Source organism: Chiloscyllium plagiosum, unplaced genomic scaffold, assembly GCF_037043375.1.
Source record: "Chiloscyllium plagiosum isolate Xiang-an unplaced genomic scaffold, Cpla_swu_hap1 HiC_scaffold_14, whole genome shotgun sequence".
Classification (NCBI taxonomy): domain Eukaryota; kingdom Metazoa; phylum Chordata; class Chondrichthyes; order Orectolobiformes; family Hemiscylliidae; genus Chiloscyllium; species Chiloscyllium plagiosum.
In genome coordinates this window covers 35,840,123-35,866,567 of record NW_028270152.1, presented here as the reverse complement: position 1 = coordinate 35,866,567, position 26,445 = coordinate 35,840,123, and the positions used below count along the sequence as shown (strand labels likewise).

Below are 26,445 nucleotides of genomic sequence, written 5' to 3'. Positions count from 1 at the left end.
CTCCAAGGTCTCTTTGTTCAGCAACACTCCCAAGGACCTTACCATTAAGTGTATAAGTCTTGCTAGGATTTGCTTTCCCAAAATGCAGCACCTCACATTTATCTGAAATAAATTCCATCTGCCACTTCTCAGCCCATTTGCCCATCTGGTCCAGATCCTGTTGTAAACTGAGGTAACCCTCTTCGCTGTCCACTACACCTCCAATTTTGGTGTCATCTGCAAACTTACTAACTGTACCTCTTATGCTCGCATCCAAATCATTTAGGTAAATGACAAAAAGTAGAGGACCCCACACCGATCCTTGTGGCACTCTACTGGTCACAGGTCTCCATTCTGAAAAACAACCCTCCACCACTACCCTTTGTCTTCTACCTTTGAGCCAGTTCTGTATCCTTTTATTCCTTGAGATCTAACCCTGCTCATCAGTCTCCCTTGGGGAACCTTGTCAAACACCTTACTGAAATCCATATAGATCACATCTACTGCTCTGACCTCATCGATCTTCTTTGTTACTTCCTCAAAAAACTCAATCAAGTTTGTGAGACATTATTTCCCATGCACAAAGCCATGTTGACTATCTCTAATCAGTCTTTGCCTTCCAAATACATGTACAACCTATCCCTCAGGATTCCCTCCAACAACTTGCCCACCACTGAGGTCAGGCTCACTGGTCTATAGTTCCCTGGCTTGTCCTTACCACCCTTCTTAAACAGTGGCACCACATTTGCCAACCTCCAGTCTTCTGGCACCTCACCTGTGACTATCGATGATACAAATATCTCAGTAAGAGGCCCTGCAACACTTCTCTAGCTTCCCACAGAGTTCTCGGGTACATCCGATCAGGTGCTGGGGATTTATCCACCTTTAACCGTTTCAAGACATCCAGCATTTCCTCCTCTGTAATCTGGACATTTTGCAAGATGTCACCCTCTATTTCCCTACAGTCTATATCTTCCATATTCTTTTCCACAGTAAATACTGATGCAAAATATTCATTTAGTATCTCCCCCATTTTCTGTGGCTCCACACAAAGGCCGCCTTGCTGATCTTGGAGGGGCCCTATTCTCTCCCTAGTTATGCTTTTGTCCTTAATATATTTGTAAAAATCCTTTGGATTCTCCTTAATTATATTTGCCAACACTATCTCATGTCCCCTTTTTGCCCTCCTGTTTCTCTCTTAAGTATACTCCTACTTCCTTTATACTCTTCTAAGGATTCACTCGATCTGTCCTGTCTATACCTGACATATGCTTCCTTCCTTTTCTTAACCAAACCCTCAATTTCTTTAGTCAACCAGCATTCCCTATACCTACCAGCCTTCCCTTTCCCCCTGACAGGAATATACTTTCTCTGGATTCTTGTTATCTCATTTCTGAAGGCTTCCCATTTTCCAGCTGTACCTTTACCTGCGAACATCTGCCTCCATTCAGCTTTCGAAAGTTCTTGCCTAATACCGTCAAATTGGCCTTTCTCCAATTTAGAACTTTTAGATCTGGTCTATCCTTTTCCATCACGATTTTAAAACGAATAGAATTATGGTCGCTGGCTTCAACGTGCTCCCCCACTGACACCTCAGTCACCTGCCCTGCCTTATTTCCCAAGAGTAGGTCAAGTTTTGCACCTTCTCTAGTAGGTACATCCACATACTGAATCAGAAAATTGTCTTGTATGGACTTAAGAAATTCCACTCCATCTAAACCTTTAACACTATGGCAGTCTCAGTCAATGTTTGGAAAGTTAAAATCCCCTACCATAACTACCCTATTATTCTTACAGATAGCTGAGATCTCCTTACAAGTTTGTTTTTCAATTTCCCTCTGACTATTAGAGGGTCTATAATAACAAAGTTACCATCCATCCTCTCTGTTTCCTCTTCAAAAAACTTTAGCAAGTTAGTTAAACATGAATTCTCCTTTAGAAATTCATGCTGTCTCTTGCCAATCAACTCACCTTTTTCCTTGCGACTGTTAATTCTATCCCAAATAATTGAGTCTGGAGGCTTCTCACCATTGAAGTTAATCTGAATGGTCTACAAATGCTAGGAATCTCCTTACAACCTTTCCTGAATATCACCATAATGTTTGCAACTTTTCAGTCTTCTGACACCTTCCCTGAGTCTAGGGAAGACTAAATTGCCCCTGCAATTTCCACTCTCACTTCCTTTAAAATCCATGGGTGCATCTCATTGGTCACAGTGCCTTGTCAAATAACAACAGTCCATCCAACATTTCTACCTCATCATTCTTGAACCCTTCTAGTCACATTGTTTCTTGTCCTTTGTCATCATGGCCTAGGTAGTAACTCCCTTTTTGATAAAACCAATGCACAGTATTCATTTAACACCTCAGCCATTATCCTGCCTTTTTTTGTCCCAAATGTCCCTACTCATCCTTTTACTAACACATCGCATCATCCTCCGCCACCTCTGTCACCAACAAATGGACCTCAACATTGGAGGTATATTTTCCTCCCCACCCCTATCCACCTTCCGTAAAGACCATTTCCTCTGCGACTCCCTTGTCAGGTCCATGTCCCCACCAACCCACCCTCCCCTTCTGGCACCTTCCCCTGCCACTGCAGGAATTGAAAAACTTGCACCCACACCCCTCCCCTCACCTCTGTTCAAGGCCTCAAAGGAGCCTTTCGCATCCATCAGAATTTTACCTGCACTTCCACACATGTTTCTACTGTATTTGTTGCTCCCGATGCGGTCTCCTCTACACTGGGGAGATAGGGACGCCTACTTGCAGAGCGCTTCAAAGAACATCTCCGGGGACACCCACACCAACCAACCCCATGCCCTGTGGCCGAACCTCTCCCATTCCGCCAAGGACATGCAAGTTCTGGGCCTCCTCCACTACCAAACCCTTACCACCCAAAGCCTGGAGGAAGAACACCTCATCTTCCACCTTGGGACCTTCCAACCACATGGCATTAATGTAGATTTCACCAGTTTCCTCATTTCCTCTCCCCCCATCTTATTCCAGATCCAACCGTCCAATTCAGCACTGCACTCATGACCGATCCTACCTGTCCATCTTCCTTCCCACCTATCCACTCCACTCTTCCTTCTGACCTATCACCATTACCCCCACCTCCATCCACCTATTACACTCTCAGCTACCTTGCCCCCCCTCCCATTTAGCTCTCCATCCCCTCGGCCCACAGCCTCATTCCTGATGATGGGCTTTTGCCTGAAACACCGATTCTCCTGCTTCTCGGATGCTGCCTGACCTGCTGTGCTTTTCCAGCACCACACTCTCAACTCTAATCTTCAGCATCTGCAGTCCTCATGTTTGTCTTGCTATTTATGTTTGTCTTTAGAAGATTTCTTGATACCTTTTATGTTGGCTTCCAGTCTTTTCTCACAATTTCTCTTTCCTTCTCTTATTTGCTTTACACCTCCTCTGTGAACCTTGGGTACCCCTCTTGGTTCTCAATTTAATTTTCTACCAGACAACCCATCATAAGCACACTTTTTATTCCAGGAAGTTCTGGATTTGTTTGTCCTACCTTTCCCATTTGGGGGAACATACATTGACTGAACCCAAACCCTTTCCTTTCTGAAGGTAGCCCATTGTTTAGACAGCATTTTTCCCACCAACCTCTCAGTCTAGAGTAGCATGCACCAATCCATTGTTGCCCTATTGATGTCTGATCTCTTCCAATTGATTTTTCTCACTCTAAATTGTTGCACATCATTCTCCACCATCTTCCTGAATCTTATAATATATTGATCACTGTTTCCTCAATGCTACCCCACTGACACTCAATCCATTTGGCCCATCTCATTTTCAAGCATCATGTTCAATTTTGCATCCTTTCTTGTAGGACTGGATATATACTGCTGTAGGAAGCTCTCCTGAATACAGTGCAAGAACACTTGCCCTTCTCTACACTATCCAAGTCAATATTTGGGTAATCATAGTCTCCCTTTATAATTACTCTACTGTATCTGTATAAGTTTTCTGCAGATTTGTTCCTCTACATCCTTTCCACTATTTAGTAGTCTGTAAACTACCCCTTTTATTCCTCAGTTCTAGCCAATTGATTTTGTTCTTGGATCTTCTGAGACATCTTTCTCCAGCACCCACAGTGTTGTTGCCCTTCCTCCTTTCCTTCATTTTCTATACTTTCTGAGCACCTTGCACTCAGGAATATTTAACAATCAGTTTGCCCTTCTCTGAGCTAGGCCTCTGTTATCTGTTCCCATTACTTTCTCTGTGTTTGCCTGGAAAGTTTCTTGGTCCCTTTGTGGATAGAGGACAATGATCATGCTGCCTAACTCGTGACCTTAAGTACTCTGACTGAGAATGTCGAGTATTCCATTTTCCTTCTTGAATCCAAGATATTTCTGTAATGAATTTAGGTTTTGATGCAACACAAAACGCAGCTCTGCTTTTAAGAAATGCAGGTTTCATTTAACTAGCATGGTCTAGTTGGAAGTCATGCTAACCTCACAAGATTTGCCTCTCAAGAGTGTGCAGCCACTCATCAACACACTTAGCACTGGTTACATGCCCTAGTCATCATAAACAACAGGCAGCACAAAGTTTGTATGCTGCATGTATTGCAATCATCATCATTCCAACACTCACATCTATTTTCAGGTCTAATCTAACTTATTCCCTCAACTTCTTTGGAATCCTCCACAATGCTACTTTCTTCTCAGTGACAGATATCTAAGCATGTCATTTCATGCTGGATACAATCCAGCCTTTTGTGGGAGATTTTGAATACCTTTCAAGAGCAGACAAAATATCTAACTTATTCTTCAGCTACATTTTGTCAATATGTTCGTTTTTGCCTGAGTGCTGTGAAGGGATTTTATGAATTTCAAAGGAAAAGATATCCTCTTAAACCATAAATTTCTTCCAGTTTAACTTTTTTTTCTAAAATTGTTCTCTTCAATGAAAAATAGGGCAATTTTAAAAAATGCAAATGCTGTAAAGTATGCAATGCTAAGAACTGATAAGAGTTTCCAAAAAACATTGGCTGGGATATGAATCACATTTTAAGATAGGGGTCTGATGGTCTGAAAGAAACCACAAGAAGATAGTGAAACATATTGAGAAAAACAAGAAGATGTATTAGATAAGTGATTAGATTTTTGACCTACTTACTAACCAATTGTGTACTGCTAACAATTTTTTCCATTTTTGATTAGTTCTTATAAATCAAATTTGAAGAGTACTTTGTTCACATCTCTAGCTTCAAAGATGATGTTGCTGTAGTGTCAGGGGAATAGAATGCTTAGTTTATCATGAGTTCAAGAAGCAATTTTAGCCACAGTTAACGCACAGTGCATTTTATTCTCCTCTGATGGCCCAATGGGTAGATGCACCATCCAATGCAATGTTTATCAGTCACAAAAGGAATGTTAGTACACTGATTACTGCAAAAGTGTTGTTCCAAGTTAATTGATGGTGGCCCAATTTTGAGGCTCCACAGTTTGTTTACTTGTGCTTTTGAATAGGAAGTAAAACATAACATTGCCATTACTGTATGCAATTCCAGCAATTGATCCCTTACTAGAATTTTTGAAGAGTTGATGTATAAGAATGACAAGATCAGGCACAGCTTTGCTGTGCCCTGTCCCCCAGTCATTCACTCACTTGAGGCACCAACATGCTAGAACCTTATTCCAACCTAAATCATCAGAAGCAAGAAAATGGAACAAACACTGATGGTAACTTATTTTAATCAACCTGAGTAGATGTTATAACACATCTCAGGTGCAGATAGGACTTGAGCTCAGACCTTCTGGCCTAAAGGTATCAACACTACCATGACACCTGACTAGTTGCTGATGTATATCATTTTCCAGTATAACTGATATAGAAAGCTAGTAAATGATTAACTTTGATTTGTAAGTTTAGACTTTTTTTTCTCCCTCCCACCTCTGACACTCACAGTTTGACAGTGTCAGAAGCCACAATTTCTTCAAAGCTGCTTCAGATGAAATTCCAAGTCAGGGGATCACCACACAGAAAATAATAAACTTAGTCTCATATTAATATTGACTTGATTAAAAATTGAAAAATTGAGTTCCCTCATCTGTTCCATATCAATTTTTAAAAGTTATAATTATTTGTTTTACTCTTAAACGTACCTGTAAATAAACGCAGACTTTCTCCAGTGTTTGGTAACTTGTAGTCTTCAAAGAAAATACAGCAATTAGTATTAAAAGTTTAAGTTAATTGATAAATGCATTATTATTTACACTTTTTTAAAAACTGGAAACAATTCTGAATGAATTGTAGAGTGCACATTGATTCAAAAGTTCTATCACGGACTGAAACTTCCTTCAGTTGGTTTTGCTCAGCCATCATATGTTCATAAACACAGCAGAACCCTTTCAGCCATATACAGAGGAACCTTAATTATCCGAATGGGAGGGTGGGCACTATTTCATTCGGATAATTGTTTATTCGGTTATTTGAATCAACGCCTTTCCTCTGGGGCTCGGAGTTTTTTAAGTCTGCTCCCTATTCAGGGGACAAGGCAGCAGCACACCACGCACGAGCCCCCGCCCCCCTGTCCAATTCCACCCACCCTCAATCCTGTCCAATACTGCCCCCCTGTCTGCCCCCATTCGCCCCCACCATGCCCCCCCGCCCGCCCCAACCCTGTCCAACCCAGCCCCTAGTTTGCCCCCCAAACCCATCCAACACTGCCCCCCTCTGCCCCCATCTCCACACACCCCCCAACCCCGTCAAACATCCCCCCCATCTGTTCCCACTACCTCCCGACCCCAAACACCACACTTACCAGTGCCCCTCACCTGCCCTCCAACCCTGTCCAACACTGCCCCCCCATCCGCTACCCCCCCACCTCCGCGGGGCAGCCGGACTGAACACCAACAGTAAGACTACTGCTGCCTTTGGGAGGGTGAGTCTCCAAATAGCGTACAGACATAGCCACCCACACAACGTTTTACTGCAACTTTTTGATAGATTCCACCTTTGCCCTGTACAGGACAATGTTGGAGAGATTATCTGGGGGAGGGGATGATTTAGAACTGTGTAGAGCTCCAGGGAAAGTGTGTGTGGGGGGGAGGGGAGGTAGGGGGAGAGAGAGAGAGAGAGAGGACGGGAGGTCAGTCATTTGGAGACCGCGCCTGGGCTCCCATGAGTCCAGGACTGTTCTTAGCAGCATTTCAGTAAGCAGAGTTCACTTTTAATCACTTTAAACAAAAGACGTGATCAGTGTTGGAAACACATCTTTGATGCAATGTTTCTATAGGGACCTTGAGATCTTCTTTGGATAATCCAAAATTTGGATAATTAATATTCGGATAATCGAGGTTCCTCTGTTCAGGGATTTCCATTGCTCCTCTGAAGTTATGGCAGGAGAATGAAAAAAGATTGTGTTGGGCCAAATATTTTTGTCTTTGGCTCATTGGAGATTGGATGTACAACTTGTGTCAGAGCTTGTGGAGGTTCTGACCTATAAAATAATTTGCTGGGAACTTTGAACTTTTGATAGACAGTATGGACTAGAACTAAAGAGAGTTGCCCTTTCAGCACAGAGATGGGGAGAACTTTTTTTCTCTCAGAAAGTCTTGCAACTTTGGAACTCTCTGCCCCAAAAGACAGTTAAGGCAAGATTATTGATAGTTATAAGACAGAGATGGATAGATTCATACTTGTTGGGAGAAAATAAGATATAAGTACAGCTGGGAATATGAAATTCAAACACAAACAAATCAGCCATAATCTTATTGAATATTGGTGCAGGCTCAAGGAGTGAAATGATTTACGTCTGCTCCTATTTCATATGTTTGGCTGTCTTTCTGGTGAAAATCATTTCAAAGCAGATGCAAGTGTGAGACTAGCTATGCATCTGCCAAGGAGAATTCCAGCTGCCCTCAAACTACCCTGAGAGATAACACAGAAGACCTGGAAAAGAAAGGAATATTTAAAAAGTGACTACTCTGACAGACTTGGTGCCAATGAAAAAAACTAGAAAACTGCAAGTATATAATAAACAAATTATCTCAATAAGACTTTTTTAAAAATCTCACTACCACAAGTCACCCATTTAAGTATGATTACAACAAATTGCTACGGCAGAACTCTTTACTACACTCTGCAAAGGATGATTACTGGCAAATTAAATTTCCACTGCTTCAGAAAAATGTCAGCACAGACAGCATGTGATAGGCAATGATCTTCACAGAGTGAAAGCGATTGTAGATAATCTGCTACTCTGTGAATGTGGCGACACAAGATGCCAATGCGGAGATACACTTTCACAATCATGAAGAAAAAAATTAAGCAACTACTAGAAAGAGCTTACCAGATGAATCTAAACAAGAAACAGATGCAACTGAAGATGCCTGCAGTCAAATACATAGTTCAAGTACAAGACAGCTGTAGCAGACAAATGTGAAAGCAATGCATTGACTTAGCTTTATAGCAAAGTTCTTGCCTAGTTTGCAATCAGGGTGCAGATCACTACATATGTTCTTGTTGTGGTTCTGTTCGCCGAGCTGGGAATTTGTATTGCAGACGTTTCGTCCCCTGTCTAGGTGACATCCTCAGTGCTTGGGAGCCTCCTGTGAAGCGCTTCTATGATGTTTCCTCCAGCATTTATAGTGGTTTGTATCTGCCGCTTCCGGTTGCCAGTTCCAGCTGTCCGCTGCAGTGGCCGGTATATTGGGTCCAGGTCGATGTGCTTGTTGATTGAATCAGTGGATGAGTGCCATGCCTCTAGGAATTCCCCGGCTATTCTCTGTTTGGCTTGTCCTGTAATAGTAGTTTTGTCCCAGTCGAACTCATGTTGCTTGTCATCTGAATGTGTGGCTACTAAGGATAGCTGGTCATGTTGTTTCGTGGCTAGTTGGTGTTCATGGATGCAGATCGTTAGCTGTCTTCCTGTTTGTCCTATGTAGTGTTTTGTGCAGTCCTTGCATGGGATTTTGTACACTACATTGGTTTTGCTCATGCTGGGTATCGGGTCCTTTGTCCTGGTGAGTTGTTGCCTGAGAGTGGCTGTTGGTTTGTGTGCTGTTATGAGTCCTAGTGGTCGCAGTAGTCTGGCTGTCAGTTCAGAAATGTTTTTGATGTATGGTAGTGTGGCTAGTCCTTTGGGTTGTGGCATGTCCTCGTTCCGTTGTCTTTCCCTTAGGCATCTGTTGATGAAATTGCGGGGGTATCCGTTTTTGGCGAATACATTGTATAGGTGTTCTTCTTCCTCTTTTTGCAATTCTAATGTACTGCAGTGTGTTGTGGCCCTTTTGAACAGTGTCTTGATGCAACTTCTTTTGTGTGTGTTGGGGTGGTTGCTTTCGTGATTTAGGACTTGGTCTGTGTGTGTGGCTTTTCTGTATACCTTTGTGGTGAATTCTCTGTTCAGTGTTCTCTGTAGCATCACATCTAGGAATGGGAGTTGGTTGTCCTTTTCTTCCTCTCTAGTAAATCAGGTTCCTGTGAGTGTGGCGTTGATGATCCAGTGTTTGTTCTCTATTTCCATGTTTTTAATGATTACAAAGGTATCATCTACATATCTGACCCAGAGTTTGGGTTGAATTTGTGGTAAGACTGTTTGTTCTAACCTTTGCATTACCGCTTCTGCTATGAGTCCAGAGATGGGTGAGCCCATGGGTGTGCCGTTGATTTGTTCATATATTTGGTTGTTGAATGTGAAGTATGTTGTGGGGCACAGGTCCAGTAGTTTGAGTATGCAGTCTTTGTTGATAGGTTCCCCGTCTTGTTGTCTATTCTGTATGTCCAGCAGGTTGGCTATTGTTTCTCTGGCTAGGATTTTGTCAATAGAGGTGAACAGTGCCATTACATTGAATGAGACCATAGTTTCTTCCTTGTCTATGTGTATATTTCTGATGATGTCCAAGAATTCCTGTGCTGACTGTAATTCCATGCAAGGACTGCACAAAACACTACATAGGACAAACAGGAAGATAGCTAACGATCCACATCCATGAACACCAACTAGCCACGAAACGACATGACCAGCTATTCTTAGTAGCCGCACACTCAGATGACAAGCAACATGAGTTCACCTGGGACAACCCTACTATTATAGGACAAGCCAAACAGAGAACAGCCAGGGAATTCCTAGAGGCATGGCACTCATCCAATGATTCAATCAACAAGCACATCGACCTGGACCCAATTTACCGGCCACTGCAGCGGACAGCTGGAACTGACAACCGGGAGCGGCAAATACAAATCACTATAAATGCCAGAGGAAACATCACAGAAGCACTTCACAGGAGGCTCCCAAGCACTGAGGATGTCACCTAGACAGGGGACGAAACGTCTGCAACACAAATTCCCAGCTCGGTGAACAGAACCACAACAACGAGCACCCGAGCTACAAATCTTCTCCCAAACTTTGAACTACATAAGATGTGAGCTGATATTATGATAGAGAATAAGAAGCAGCTTTCGCTAGTATCAAACAGGTATAACAATGTCTGAAGTACTACACTGTAAATGATGAAGTCACCTTGTAGTTAGATGTTAGTGAGACAGGACTTGGAGCAACTCCTATGTAGGAAGGAAACCCAGTTTCATTTGCAGCTAATAAATTAATGCAAACTCAATGATACTATACTTGAAAAGCAAAAGAGTGCCTAAGCATTCTAACCAATTCCTTTTTAAGAGAAACAAAGTAACTGGAGGCTGACCAAAAGAAGGTTTGATGCATCTTCCTCAAGCCACTTCTATTTGCCCCAAAGCATCTGCAAAGAACGTACCCCATTTGCAGAGACATCATCTAGACATGACATGAAAGCAAGGGAAACACATATAACAATACCAACATGCTGTCAAAAGTAGCACTCATTATGGAGAAAGTTGAAGTTGCTAAAAGAGGGTGTGCAAACTTCCAAGTTCAGTGCAAAACAACACTTCAACATGAGACCTTGAGCTAAATCTAATGGGTCAGTTTTGTGTTACTTTCATGGAGGATTTCTCTCCAAGAGGCCTAATGAGGTTTCTTGCACTATTGTACCAAATACCCTGGTTAACCACTAAACCCACAAATACAATATATTTCTCATCCAATGCTAGTTGGACTTTCTCACTTGGCAAAGCCAAAAGAACTCTCCATTGGCCAGATATTCTGAACAAACTGGTATTCCTGGCTTAGGTAACTTCATTGCAGACCCAGACAAGCGCTGGCATTCAAAGCTGCATTGCACACACTAGCAGTAACATGGCAAATAACGGAAAATTGGCACTACAATTTGACAACAGGGACCTTAATGTCCTGGTAGATGGAGCGGTGCAGAGGAGGGTGACCCTTTTCTCTCTGAACTGTCAAAGGCGGCCACAATACCAGACCCTGCCAGCCTGGATTGAGATTGCCAATCTAGCCAGCGTGATCTCATTCATTCAGAGAAATGCTCAGCAATGCAGAAAGGTCAATGACTTCCTCCACTCTTCCAGAGTGAATGCCACTATCTTCCCTCTCTACCAAGCCTGGGAGGATGCACTTATCTCTGGCAAGGACACATTCAGTATGTTTGTGCCTCTCAGCTAACCAAATAGGCTTCACTGTATGGCAGGCTCCCTCCACCCCAGCTGCTGAATGACGGCCTACACTGAGATGTAATGGAAAAGAGAAAGAATTTAATGGCACCTTGATGGCATGTGTGACACTTGATTTTTGAATATATGTACACTTCTGACTATTAACTTTTTTTGCAAATGTAGCCAAAAGTTAAGGTTTAAGGCATAAAGCCACCAATCCTCATCCATAGACAATGTTCCATCGACCAAAGTGTGGCCGGCAGCTACTGCATCATGAGCAGGCAATGGGGGAATCATGGGTAACTGTAATTTTGGCAACTGGGCTCCAACCTTCCAAGTGTACAGGTATTGCTATTGTATCAGAGGCATTAGGAAGGTTCAGACATTAACCTGTCCCTTATATGGCTTGATATAAGGGATTGGACTGCACACTGTTTGCCTAAAGGTCACTAGGAATGCTGAGCTTGCAAGCATCACCTCCCCTATGTTGCCCTTTGAATAGCCTCACATTGCAGACTCCACTCTCACAGATGGCAACACTTAACACACCCACTCACAGCATGGTCATGGCCAACGTTTGGACTGAAATCATGTGGGCTCCCTGATTGTGTTTGCCCAAACCAGACATCTGATTATGTCCAAGTCCCTGGACTGATATTGGAGGCTCCCCTTGACTCACTGTGCCAGAACCCCTGACTGACAGGTGCTTCCTTAGACATCAGTGAGGACTATTCCTCTAAAACTTGAAGACATGCCTTGAAGCAAATGCATTAGCTGTATATGCTGCTTGTACAATATGACATCAATCCTGTACGTGCACTCTTTTAATAGTGAATAGACAAAATCAAGGTGAAACTATAGAAAATCAAAATTCACTGCTAGAATTGAACATTGGAGAGTCAGATAGTGTGTAAATGCTTAATCTTCTCAACAAGTGTCATCCTACATGACAACTTGAGACCTGTATTGAGCAGGTGCCACCTCAATTGTATGTGGTGAATGTGGACATCTAGGAATATTGTTGCATGTACAGATATCTACATACAACTAGATAAGCTGAGAGACTGCAGACCTCTGATTAGGAAGATGTGATCTCACCATGTGCACAAAATGCAGAATGATTATCGGTCCCACAACTTCATCATGAATCTTCAATGGAAATGGATCAGCAACCATGACAACAGCACTTACCATGGGACAATACTCCCTGGAGTAAGCAGATATCAGATGAGCAGCTAATTATAATGTTGTTTGGTTAGTTCAGTTATCTGGATGCCTGGTTTGCAAAGCAGAGTGACGCTAACAATTCAATTCTTGTACTGGCTAAGGTTAACATGATGGTTCTTCCTTCTCAACCACTCTCCTCAGCTGAAGCATGGTGACCCTCAGAATAAAGCACCACCAATCATCTTTCTCTTTAATGAAAGAACAGGACTATGGTGACTTTACATGCATGCCATTAAGAGGCCCACATGATTAAAAGACAATTTAGGCAATGCAAGTACAGAGACTGATAGAAATGATGAAAGTTAACAGTTTTATTAATGGAAGATAAATTTCTGATTTTCTTTGTGATCATGAAAATTTGGGACTTGCATAACTTGGCTTAATTGTAGTGACAGTGTAATGAGACCTTTTAAGTCGTCCTTAATTAACAACTTAAGGGTCTCAGTTAGTAACAGACTAAGACAGGGCCATCCAGCCATGATGTAATCAGGCTGAAGACAAGAAGGTGGCCAGGTCCCCATCGGCAACTCTCCTGCCTAAATGCCCCTTAACAGATTCAGGGTGGACATGGACACAGGACTATGCCCTGTGTTCTGGCAAGATGATTCTATAGCAATCGCAAATGTGTTCTGAGCAAGGTGTAATGAGATCTATGTAAATCATGATGATGCAGCTGATGACATGACACTGATCAGTAAGAAAGATGACACCAGTCTGGAATGAGTAGATGAAAAGAGCAGTCTTAGGAATACTGCAGTATACTTCTGTATTTGATAACCATGTATAAGTGTAAATGAAGGAGTATTACAATTCATGTGGAGTTGATAAGAAGGAAGCAGCCTCAGGGACAATGTACGTGCAGACACTCACAGTTTGAAATACTCGAGACTGGTACTTAATGTGTAGGCAGCAGGAGTGGCTTAACACATTGATAAGATATTGAGAACATCAAAAGCCATCGTGCAAATAGTTGCACCTCTTGTTAAAAGAAATTGACAAGTAAAACTCCCCAAAATGTTGGTTAATATTCTGAATTATCCAAATTCATAAGATTTATTCTGCAAACAATAGCCAAAAGAACTCTGAATTTCCTGTGATAATATCTAACATAAAAATTACAATTGAAATAGAGAATTGATGACAAAATTGGCTCGCCCAACAGCAAAATATCTATAAGAATTATAAATTTTTTTTACCATCTTTCTTGGAGCAGTTGAGTACTTTTTCATGGACATAGCAGTTATGTTGACACAGAGGGAAATATGGTCTTATCTAAAATCAATAGTAATAAATAATTTCAATTAATTGTTCATTCAATAAAGACTGCAGAAATAAAATAGAATGTTTAGCATATTGAAGCATTCTATATGATCTCAAGGGGAATCATATTAATAAGAATGACTTACTGTTGCACAATATCCTTCAGAAAGATCCAGTACATCATTCCTCACAAATGTGATAGATATTCTTGATCTGTTTGACTAGATGAAAAAAAAATCTGTTTTTAACCAATTTGTAACTATCCCCAAATCAGTTGTGGCATTGCTCCAACATAATGGTTTAAAGGTTTTCCCATTTGATGTTTTCCGATTTCTGCTGTTTGGGCTTTTTTCTGCATTATTGCAATTGTAAAGCAGGATTATTTGGTTGCAGGTCCCTGCTGGAACTGTTATCTCTCCACCTCATGTGTGATCTCAACCCTATATAGGCAAAATTGTGAAAAGTTTGATATCTACACAAACAAGATTGCCAATATATTATCATTCATTCAGAAACACTAGAACACTAACCTACTGCATCAACACAAATCAACTACAAGAAGAGCATTTTATAAACAATATATTGTGAGATGAAAAGAAACCTTGCCTAAAGTCACTGGAAAGAAATGTTTACCTTAAATCACTAATGGGCAATGGACAGGGTCCAATTCGATTGCAAAACCTATTGTACTGTTGCAGTAAAGTTAAATGTAAACACAAGAAGCAACACCCTATTTTTTGATTTGGCACTTTACAGCCTTCCAGATTCTTTACTGAGTTTAACCAAATTTCATTCAGCAATCTCTGATCCTTGCCATCTATTCTGCCAGACCCACCCCATTCCTGTCCAATCTTGTTTTTGTTTTTCTCTTCTTTTCACTTTCAGACCAAGGTATATTTGCACAAGCCACATTTTCTTCTTTCTCTATTTACTCCACCAACACTCCCTTCAGCCATGCAAGATTCTTCTGTTTCTTAATCTTTCTTGGCTTCCAACTCATAACAGAACTTCCTTTTGTCCTTTATTCTCACTCCTCTATCCTCAAAATATATTAAATTTCATACTTTTTCCAGTCCTGATGAAAGGTCAATGACCTGAAAATTTAACTTTAAGAATAAAGTATATTTTGCTTAAAGGTGAGCAATGTAACCAATCATATTACCTCTGGAACACAACACCTTACACTTATCTTGAAATAAGATAAAAGTTAAGATCTCGTCTACCTCCTTGTTATATTTGAAAGGGACTTGGTCCGGTCACATTCCAATTAGTACAGTCACAGCCTCTCACTGTCTGGCTACCTAAAACTAAACACCAAGTGCTATGATAATGACCTATTTTAGTGATGTTGGTTAATAAATAATTGCCACGACGCAAGGGAGAACACCTTTACTCTTCTAATTACTGCATTAGATCTTTTATGGCCACTTCTTAGAGTGGATGGCCCCCAGTTTTCAAACACGTTCAAAAGACAGCATCTTCAACAGTCTCCCAACTCCCATTATAGAGAGTGTCAGTTCACAGTTTGTGCTTAAATCTCTGAAATGAAGCTTGAATCTATGAGAGGGAATGTATTAAATCTTTTTATTCATCTGCTCTTTGTTAGACTTTGCTGTGCACAACCTGCCTACAATATTTGCTTGCATTACAATGATGACTGCAAAATGAGATAATGAGAGACCAGAGACAGTCTATTCCTGTTATGGTGAAAAGAAAGGCTAGTAGGTATAGGGAATGCTGGATGGCTAGAGAAGTTGAGGGAAAAGAAGGAAACATATGTCAGATATAGACAGGAGTATTCGAGCAAATCCTTAAAAGAGTATAAAGGCAGTAGGAGTATACTTAAGAGGGAAATCAGGAAGGCAAAAAGGGGACATGAAATAGCTTTGGCAAATAAGGTTAAAGAGAATCAAAAGGGTTTTTACAAATACATTAAGGACAAAAGGGTAACTCGGAAGCGAATAGGGCCCCTCAAAGATCAGTAAGGCGGCCTTTGTGTGGAGCCGCAGGAGATGGGAGATACTGAACGAGAACATGGAAGATATAGAATGTGGGAAAATAAACGGTGACAACTTGAAAAATATCCATATTACAGAGGAGGAAGTGCTGGATGTCTTGAAACACATAAAGGTGGATAAATCCCTGATTAGGTATAACCTAGAACTCTGTGGGAATCTAGGAATGTGATTGCTGGGCCCCTTGCTGAAATATTTGTATCATCGACAGTCACACGTGAGGTCTGGAGGACTGGAGGTTGGCAAACGTACTACCATTATTTAAGAAAGGTGGTAAGGACAAGCCAGGGAACTATAGATCAGTGAGTCTGACGTCGATGGTGGGCAAGTTGTTGAAGGGAATCCTGAGGGACAGAATGTACATGTATTTGGAAAGGCAAGGACTGATTAGGGATGGTCAGCATGGCTTTGTGCGTGGGAAATCATGTCTCACAAACTTGATTGAGTTTTTTGAAGAAGTAAAAAAGATGATTGATGAGGGCAGAGCGGTAGATGTGATCTGTATGGACTTCAGTAAGGCGTTTGACTACATTCACCATGGGACACTGATTAGCAAGGTTAGATCTCGTGGAATACAGGGAGAACTAGCCATTTGGATACAGAACTGGCTTGAAGATAGAAGACAGAGGGTCATAGTGGAAGATTGTTTTTCAGACTGGAGGCCTGCGACTGGTAGAGTGCCACAAGGATCGGTGCTGGGTCCACTACATTTCGTCATTTATATAAATGATTTGGATATGAACATAGGAGGTATATTTAGTAAGTTTGCAGATGACACCAACATTGGAGGTGTAGTGGGCAGTCACGAAGGTCATCTCAGATTACAACAGGGTCTTGGTCAAGTGGTCCGAAGGGCTGAGGAGTGGGAGATGGAGTTTAATTTAGTTAAATGCGAGGTACTGCATTTTGGGAAAGCAAATCTTAGCAGGACTTATACACTTAATGGTAAAGTTCTAGGGAGTGTTGCTGAACAAAGAGACCTTGGAGTGTAGGTTCATAGCTCCTTGAAAGTAGAGTCACAGGTAGTTAGGATAGTGAAGAAGACGTTTGGTATGCTTTCCTTTATTGGTCAGAGTATTGAGTACAGGAGTTGAGGTCGTTTTGCAGCTGTACAGGACATTGGTTAGGCCACTTCTGGAATATTGGGTGCAATTCTGGATTCCTTCCCACCAGAAGGATGTTGTGAAACTTGAAAGGGTCCAGAAAAGATTTAAAAGGATGTTGCCAATATTGGAGGATTTAAGGTATAGGGAGAGGCTGAATAGGTTGGGGCTGTTTTCCCTCGAGCTTTAAAGGCTGAGGGGTGACCTTATAGAGGTTTATAAAATCATGAGGAGTATGGATAAGATAAACAGACAAAATTTTGGATAGACGGGTTCAGAACTAGAGGGCATAGGTTTAAGGTGAGAAGGGAAAGAGATAAAAGAGACCAAATGGGCAACTTTTTCACACAGAGGGTGGTACGCACATGGAATGAGCTGCCAGAGGAAGTGGTGGAAGCTGGCACAATCGCAACATTGAAAAGGCATCTGGATGAGTACATGAATAGGAAGGGTTTAGAGGGATATGGGCCAAGTGCTGGCAAATGGGACCAGATTGGGTTGGGATATCTTGTCGGCACAGACGAGTTGGACCGAAGCGTTTGTTTCCGTGGTGTACATCCCTATGACTCTATGATGTCAAAATTAATCCATTAGTTACAAAGTATTTTGAGACATCAGAAGCACACAATAATAGTCTACATTCAGTGCACATTATTTAACAGAAAAACTTGACAATTACACAGCAGATATCCAGGATACATATAAAGGAAGATAGGCTCAAGTCAAGTCATGACAGTCTTACCAGACTATAGGGCTCCCCTGTCATTAAAGAGAGACACCTGCTGGTTATTTAACCTGAGTGCCACCATGCCTCAAACGAGGGGAGAGGTGCTGGAATTGAACTCATGCTGTTGGCATCACATTGCTTTGCAAACCAACCATCCAGCTAACTGAGCTAAACCAACCACTGAAACATAGGGTAGTAGCTAAAAGACAGATATACATTTACAAAGCAGATGTCTCAAATCACTTTACGGCTAAAGAAGTAATATTGAAGAGTCATCACTCCCTGCATGAACAAAACTGATTAGAAAGGCTAAGATGGTGTGAAAGAGAACATAGTGAAGCTAATATGAGAAATGTTAATCGCACATGGAGGACAATCAGGCTAGATATAGAGTAGCTGAGCAATAAAGGTAATCGAATTACAATGAGGAGTAAGGAAGTAGAAGAAATGTTAATGGAGTTCTTTCTCCCAAGTTTTCGCAGAGGAAGAATATTGGGATTGTGCAACCACGTGGATAGATGAGGGACAGGAATGGCTGTTGGAGGTTCCTGGTTACAGGTGTTTCAGTAAGATTAGGGAGGGTGGGAAAAAAGGAGGGGGGGTGGCATTGCTAATTAGAAATGGTATAACGGCTGCAGAAAGGAAGTTTGAGGGGGATCTGCCTCTGGAGGTAGTATGGGCTGAAGTCAGAAATAGGAAAGGTGCAGTCACCTTGTTGGGTGTTTACTATAGGCCCCCCAATAGCAGCAGAGATGTGGAGAAACAGATTGGGAAACAGAATTTGGAAAGGTGCAGAAGCCACAGGGTCGTAGTCATGGGCAACTTCAACTTCCCAAATATTGATTGGAAGCTCTTTAGATCAAGTAGATTGGATGGGGCGGTGTTTGTGCAGTGTGTCCAGGAAGCTTTTCTAACGCAGTATGTAGATTGTCCAACCAGAGGGGAGGCCATATTGGATTTGGTACTCGGTAATGAACCGGGACAAGTAGTGGGCTTGTTAGTGGGTGAACATTTTGGTGATGGTGACCACAATTCTGTGACTTTCACCTTGGTTATGGAGAGAGATAGGTGCACACAACAAGGTAGATTTTATAATTGGGGGAAGGGAAATTACGATGCTGTAAGGCAGGATTTGAGGAGCATACGTTGGGAGCATAGGCTGTCAGGGAAGGATGTGGTGGAAATGTGGAACTTTTTCAAAGAGCAGATACGACGTGTTCATGATATGTATGTACCTATCAGGCAGGAAAGAAATGGTCGTGTGAGGGAGCCTTGGTTGACGAGAGAGGTTGAATGTCTGGTAAAGAGGAAAAAGGAGGCTTACATAAGGTTGAGGAAACAGGATTCAGACAGAGCAGTGGAGGGATACAGGATAGCCAGAAGGGACCTGAAGAAAGGGATTAGGAGAGCTAAGAGAGGGCATGAAAAATCGTTTGGCGGATAGGATCAAGGATAACCCCAAGGCATTTTATGCGTATGTGAGAAACCTGAGAATGACGAGAACGAGGGTAGGTCCGATCAAGGACAGTAGTGGGAGACTGTGTATTGAGTCGGAAGAGATAGGAGAGGTCTTGAACAAGTACTTCTCTTCAGTATTTACGAACGAGAGGGACCGTATTGTAGAAGAGGAGAGTGTGAAATGGGCTGGTAAGCTAGAAGAGATACCTGTTAGGAAGGAAGATGTGTTGGACATTTTGAACAACTTGAGGATAGACAAGTCCCCCGGGCCTGACGGGATATATCCTAGGATTATGTGGGAAGCAAGAGAGGAAATTGCAGTACCGTTGGCAATGATCTTCTCGTCTCCACTGGCAACGGGGGTGGTACCAGGGGACTGGAGAGTAGCGAATGTTGTGCCCCTGTTCAAAAAAGGGAATAGGGATAACCCCGGGAATTACAGGCCTGTTAGTCTTACTTCTGTGGTAGGCAAAGTAATGGAAAGGGTACTGAGGGATAGGATTTATGAGTATCTGGAAAGACACTGCTTGATTAGGGACAGCCAGCACGGATTTGTGAAGGGTAGGTCTTGCCTTACAAGTCTTATTGAATTCTTCGAGGAGGTGACTAAGCATGTGGATGAGGGTAGAGCAGTGGATGTAGTGTACATGGATTTTAGTAAGGCATTTGATAAGGTTCCCCATGGTAGGCTTATGCGGAAAGTCAGGAGGCATGGGATAGAGGGAAATTTGGCCAATTGGATAGAAAACTGGCTAACCGGTCGAAGGCAGAGAGTGGTGGTAGATGGTAAATATTCAGCCTGGAGCCCAGTTACAAGTGGAGTTCCGCAGGGATCAGTTCTGGGTCCTCTGCTGTTTGTAATTTTTATTAATGACTTAGATGAGGGAGTCGAAGGGTGGGTCAGTAAATTTGCAGATGATACGAAGATAGGTGGAGTTGTGGACAGTGAGGAGGGCTGTTGTCGGCTACAGAGGGACTTAGATATGATGCAGAGCTGGGCTGAGGAGTGGCAGATGGAGTTCAACCCTGCCAAGTGTGAGGTTGTCCATTTTGGAAGAACAAATAAGAATGCGGAATACAGGAGTTGATGGTAGGGTTCTTAGTCAGGTGGAGGAACAGAGGGATCTTGGGGTCTATGTACATAGATCTTTGAAGGTTGCCACTCAGGTGGATAGAGTTTGTAAGAAGGCCTATGGAGTATTATCGTTCATTAGCAGAGGGATTGAATTCAAGAGTCGTGAAGTGATGTTGCAGCTGTACAGGACTTTGGTTAGGCCACAGTTGGAGTACTGTGTGCAGTTCTGGTCGCCTCACTTTAGGAAAGATGTGGAAGCTTTGGAGAGGGTGCAGAGAAGATTTACCAGGATGTTGCCTGGAATGGAGAGGAAGTCGTAGGAGGATAGGTTGAGAGTTCTCGGCCTTTTCTCGTTGGAACGGCGAAGGATGAGGGGTGACTTGATAGAGGTTTATAAGATGATCAGAGGAATAGATAGAGTAGACAGTCAGAAACTTTTTCCCCGGGTACAACAGAGTGTTACAAGGGGACATAAATTTAAGGTGAAGGGTGGAAGGTATAGGGGAGATGTCAGGGGTGGGTTCTTTACCCAGAGAGTGGTGGGAGCATGGAATGCGCTGCCCGTGGGAGTGGTAGAGTCGGAATCATTGGCGACCTTTAAGCGGCATTTGGATAGGTACATGGATGGGTACTTAATCTAGGTTAGAAGTTCGGCACAACATCGTGGGCCGAAGGGCCTGTTCTGTGCTGTATTGTTCTATGTTCTATGTTCTATGTTCACATTAGATATATGTAGAAATATTACAGTGCAATTTAACATAATTGACGTGCTTTCAGCCTATTGGTTGGAGAACTGTTATGAAATCCCATGTTCATTACTGAGAGGGAGACATGACCTATCAGAGTGGCCACAATCAGGTCTTCACCACATTTCAAATCCAAGAGCAGAAATCCAACTCAACCAGTTAGAGGCTCCATTATAGGCAGTTCCACAGGAAACAATGGCTTTAATGCAGTCAGGGAAAGGCTTAAAATTGCTCAGCAATCCAGGCCACGGGTGAGTAAATTTGGACAGAGGTTGCAGGGAAGGGCTTTTGAATTTCTTTCCCTTTAGTGGGTCCCCGATGGATTTGCCAAGTAGCCTTCCGAAGGCATAGGAATGTTGTGCCACTGATAGTCCTGAAGCCCCCAGTTGGATTATGGCTAATTGCTGTCAGTTGGTTAAATAATGAACCTAACTGACAACCCACTGCCGCTGGGCAGATGTCTACCTGGGATCACTCCTGCCTCCAAAAGAGGTTTTCCTACTGACAGGAGACTGTGTGGTCTTTCTCATATTTTAAATGGGCCTGGATGCCAATCCAGCCCTTATGCAAAGTTATTAGTTCAAGAGAAATATGACCGAAAAAATTATTTCAACGTAAAGAACACACATTTCAACACTTAATTTATGGTCAAAAAATTCTGTGAAATACTGTGGATAAGAAATGCATGTCAGTATGCTGCACAAAGGCAATGTGACTTCCCTCTTTGAAAATAAGGTAAAATAACTTGGAAATAATACGTTGTTATAAATAAATAAATTGTTAATATCTATTTATTTCAGGGTGAAATTATCATACAAAAACAGAAGCCAATCAGGAAGTCACTATGGATTTCACAAGATCAAGTCATGCTTGACCAATTGTTTAAACAGCACGGAATAAATTAAATAAATTGTTTGATGTGATTTCAATTAATGTTTAAAAATATTTAGAGATATAACAAAAGATATGTGACAAGATATGGAATCAAAGGGAATTTGCCCAATTCTGGTCTCCCTCCTATAGGAAGTGTGTTGCGAAACTTGAAAAGGTACAGAAACGTTTTACAAGGATGTTACCAAAGTTGGAGAGTTTAGCTATAGGGAGAGGTTGAAGGCTGGGCTATTTTCCTTGGAGCATCAGACGCTGAAGGGTGACCTTATAGAGGTTTATAAAGTCATGAGGGGCATGGATAGGGTGAATAGTCAAGGTCTTTTCCCTGGGATGGGGGAATCCAAAATTAGAGAGCATAGGTTTAAGGTGAGATGAGAAAAATATAAAATACAACTAAGGGGCAATTTTTTCATGCAGTGGGTGATGTGCGTATGGAATGACGTTCCAGAGGAAGTGATGGAGGCTGGGATGATTACAACATTTAAAAGGCATCTGGATGGGTATATGAAAAGGAAGGGTTTAGAGGGATATGGAATAAATGCTGGTAAATGGGATTAGATTTATTTAGGATATCTGGTCGTCATGGACAGTTGGACTGAAGGGTCTGTTTCCATGCTGTATATCTCTATGACCATATTGAAAATTGACCAAGCCAGTTTAGGAAATGTGAAATCTCTCAGCCTAGTTTCTGTCTTAAAAATTGTTATGTCACCAACTTTTTCCAATTCTAATTAAAAGTCATTGCCTTAATGCATTAACTCTTGTTTCTCAATTTCCACAAATGTTGCTGATCTTGCTCATGTTTTCCAATATTTTCTGTTTTTTGTAATAGCATAAGCTAATGCATCATCTAAGATCAGCAGCCAAGATGACTGCGAACATTTAACAATTGTCTTTAGTGGCCAAGCAACAAATCCATTCTAATGGCACAGCAAGAGGTATTTAAGTAGGTAATTAGTTTTACTGTCAGAACTGCAAGCAAATTCTTGAATTTGTCAGAATTCAGCCAGATTTTAATTGTAAACTGAGAATTTACAGGGATAAGGATCAAAGGGATAAACAAATATTGAACGGGCTATGAGAAACGACTCTTGGTTTGAACTTCTAGATTGAATGCAGATTGCTAGTTATTTGCTACAGGAATAGTTTGAAAGAATGATAACATAAAAAATAAGTTAGAAGTCTAATTGATGTTTTATAAGGTCATATTTTTGAAGAGAGGAACGGGATTAGGCTAAATAAGTGGCATTGCTTTGACTATTACTTTGCATATTCACAAGCTGTCTGTAGATAAAAAGCAGCGGAATAATTTATGTTACATCTTGTACTAAACAGGAAACATTTCTACACTGGCTACAATTCAAACGTCATCTATTAAGAAACAGGTTTCGTCTGAGAACCCATTCTGGTATCACTTCATACGGAGTTCTGGGTTTGAATCTCATTGCACCAGCAGTATGGCATGTGATGAGAAGGGTGTTTGTAGGATAGTGTCCCTGAGCCAGAAGGCCTGGTTCAAGTCTCACCATAACATGTACACTTTTAAAAATAGCTAGCATTTGATGAGTAGCACTCTTGTCAACCGGGAATCCAGGTTCAATTGCTATCCTGCTCCAGGGGTGTTTAAGAACATCTCTGAACATTGATTTAAAAATGTCCAGCATTTGTTGATCTCATGGCTGATTTTTAATCAAACTCCACATAATCACCTTTGTCTCATATATCCAAATTCATAAAGACCAACAAGGATCTTCAGCCCATTGCGTCCTTGCTGAGCAAAAACAATTACCTAACTATTCTAATCCCATTTTACAGCACTTTGTCCATAGCCTTATATGCTTTGGCATTGCAAGAGTACATCTGAATACTTTTTAAATGTTATGAGTGTTTCTGCCTCTACCAGATTTCCACCACCCTCTGAATGAAAAGATTTTTCCATACATCTCCTTTAAATCTTATACCACTTTCCTTAATAACTTTGGATTAAAAATAAACTATCAAGATCATATTTAAAAATTAACAAATGTATTGACATCAGTTGCCATTTGCAGAAGAGAATTTTGCCAGTCTCTCCAATTTGTTGAGTAGTTTTTTTTTCAAATCTACCCAGTCTGATCTTCTTAAATTCTTGAAAACTTTGAATAGATCAGCCCCTTAACCCTTACAATTCCATGGAATGTGTCCCTAATTTATTTAGTTTCTCCTAGTAACAACTGTTGAAGTTCAGTTACCAATCTGTTGTGTTACGTCTCACTGTCAATATGTCAAAATCTTTAAAAAACATAATATCACAGTACCCATAATATGTGACCTGAGGATCTTAAATTACGTCCTGTTCTGGGATCACTTAAAGCATGATATTCTACTGTAAGCATGCTGCTCAGTTGTAATGAAGTAACTAAATGTAACCCAGATACTGTGCCTGTGAATGTGGTGTTTGTAAATAATGGCCATTTATGGTAAATTTTTCAATGTTCATATGGAGTTTCTTCTATTTCAAAGAATAATCTGAACATTGCTGTATGAGTCAAAATACCTTAGGGTGAGGGATTTCAAGACTAGGGGGAACATTTTTCAGGTGAAAGGAGAAAGATTAAAAAAAAACAAGGGGCAAATATTTGATACAGAGAGTGATTGTGTGTGGAGTGAACTTCCTGAGGAAGTGGTGAATGTGGATACAATTACAACTTTTAAAATACATTTGAATAGGTACATGATTGGGAAATGTTTGGAAGGTTTTGGGCCAAGTGCAGGCAGGTGGGTCTACTTTTGTTTGGGATTATGATCAGCATGGACTGGTTGGACCGAAGGATCTGTTTCTGTGCTGTATGACTCTATGACTCTACGTACATATAGAGTTCTGATCACAAGGGTGGACTCTTGGGTTATAGCAATTATTGATCATACTGGCAAGTGTGGAATGATCCAAAATGCAAACATCTTAAATTATGTCCAGACAAACAGTGTTGCTGTGCTCAAAATAATTTTTAATACTTATCAACAAGGAGTGGGAAGATAAAAATAATTTCTTTACATGGTAAAATGTTAGAACATGAATTTCTCTGCAACTGATTTTCTTAAAGCAGAACCTGTAAATTATTCCAAATGGTAATTTGATGCATGAAGGAAATGGGAGGGTTTTGTTTGGAAACATTAGCTTAGACTGCTCACATGGAGAAAAACAACAGCATAATTCTGCAGAGCAAGTACTCCAGGATTCCAAGGTTTGGTGAGTCTTATTTTCTATGTACTAAATTTTAAACTACATACCTTAGAAATTGTTGTTCCATTTAATTTTGGTGTCACAATGAGATCGCACATGACCAGCTCAACATCATAACGTAATGAATTTGGACTGGCAGTAAAACTGATAACCACGTCGTTATTAACCATACACAAAGATATGTTTGGATTCCATTGGGCATCTGTAAATCCATAATAATTCAGTAATTGCAAAGATAATTTATTCAATCTTTTAAACGTTTTAAATGTTTCAATGGATGCGGTTAGAAAATGTGAAAGCAAAAATGAATATCATATTGAAATCAATTGATTTCTTTAGGTGACACAATTCACAATATAATCCCTACTTCTGCAAACATAAAAATATTTTTTATCAGATGATATTCAAAATTTGTTATCTATTCAAAGCAATTATTAAAAAGTGTAAATAATGCAAGGCTGAATTTTGAGGGTATGGTGGGGTGGACAGTTGTGTGAGAAATTTCATGCCAGGAGGTGGGGTCCTGGTTCTTGAGTTCAATCTGGCCCCCAGGCCATTTTTCCAATCGTCACTATGGTAGTTTAATTAGTGTCCACCGATTGCCTATTGTTGTTCCGAGTTTTCTAATTGCCTTCCATAACCTCCAAACCCTATTGGAAAACAATGTATGGAGACAGCCACTTGGCAGTGAATCAAGAATCAAAGGAAGGTAAGCTGAGAAGCCCACATTGTCTGCCTGGTTTCAACTACACCCAGAGGTTGTTGAGACTCCACAATTGCATCATTTATTTCTTTTTATCAATATCTTAATTAAACTCAAATTTAGCCTCAAATTATTTCCTGATGTTAGAGACATTATCATAGGTGTCCTCTACTATGGCAAGTTTCAAGGCAGGAGGGCATATAATCAGGCAGGATGGTTGAGAACCAGGTGCCTTGGTTACATCTGGGGTGGGAAGGCTTATGGACAACCTTGCCAACACAGCTATAGTTTGGGACTTTAGTAGATAATTAGTGGCCATTTAGACTTCCAACACAATATTGACAGTGCAATGGCATAAAATGAGCTTGGCCTGGTTTGTTTGTGAGCTCCTGAAGGGTCACTTGTTTAAAGACACATCCTATCAAAGGACCCTGAGAGAAAGGCAGACAACTGGGAGCTGCACACTATCCTAGCTGCTGACACCCTTGCTACCCCCACCCTCCACTCACACTCCCC

At 41.3% G+C, this 26,445-nt stretch overlaps 1 protein-coding gene across 2 annotated transcripts in view; it reads right to left on the bottom strand.

Annotated features, from left to right (window-relative positions):
* The window catches only part of il17rb (interleukin 17 receptor B), a 51,098-nt gene that overhangs the window by 7,174 nt on the left and 17,479 nt on the right, over nt 1–26,445 (bottom strand). For both annotated transcript variants that reach the window (XM_043708079.2, XM_087993975.1), the window contains exons 7-10: nt 25,274–25,428; nt 14,135–14,209; nt 13,925–14,000; nt 6,113–6,157 (exon numbers count right to left, since the gene is read on the bottom strand). In XM_043708079.2, coding sequence (XP_043564014.1) covers nt 6,113–6,157; nt 13,925–14,000; nt 14,135–14,209; nt 25,274–25,428 — 351 coding nt within the window. The remainder of the gene's footprint in view (nt 1–6,112; nt 6,158–13,924; nt 14,001–14,134; nt 14,210–25,273; nt 25,429–26,445) is intronic.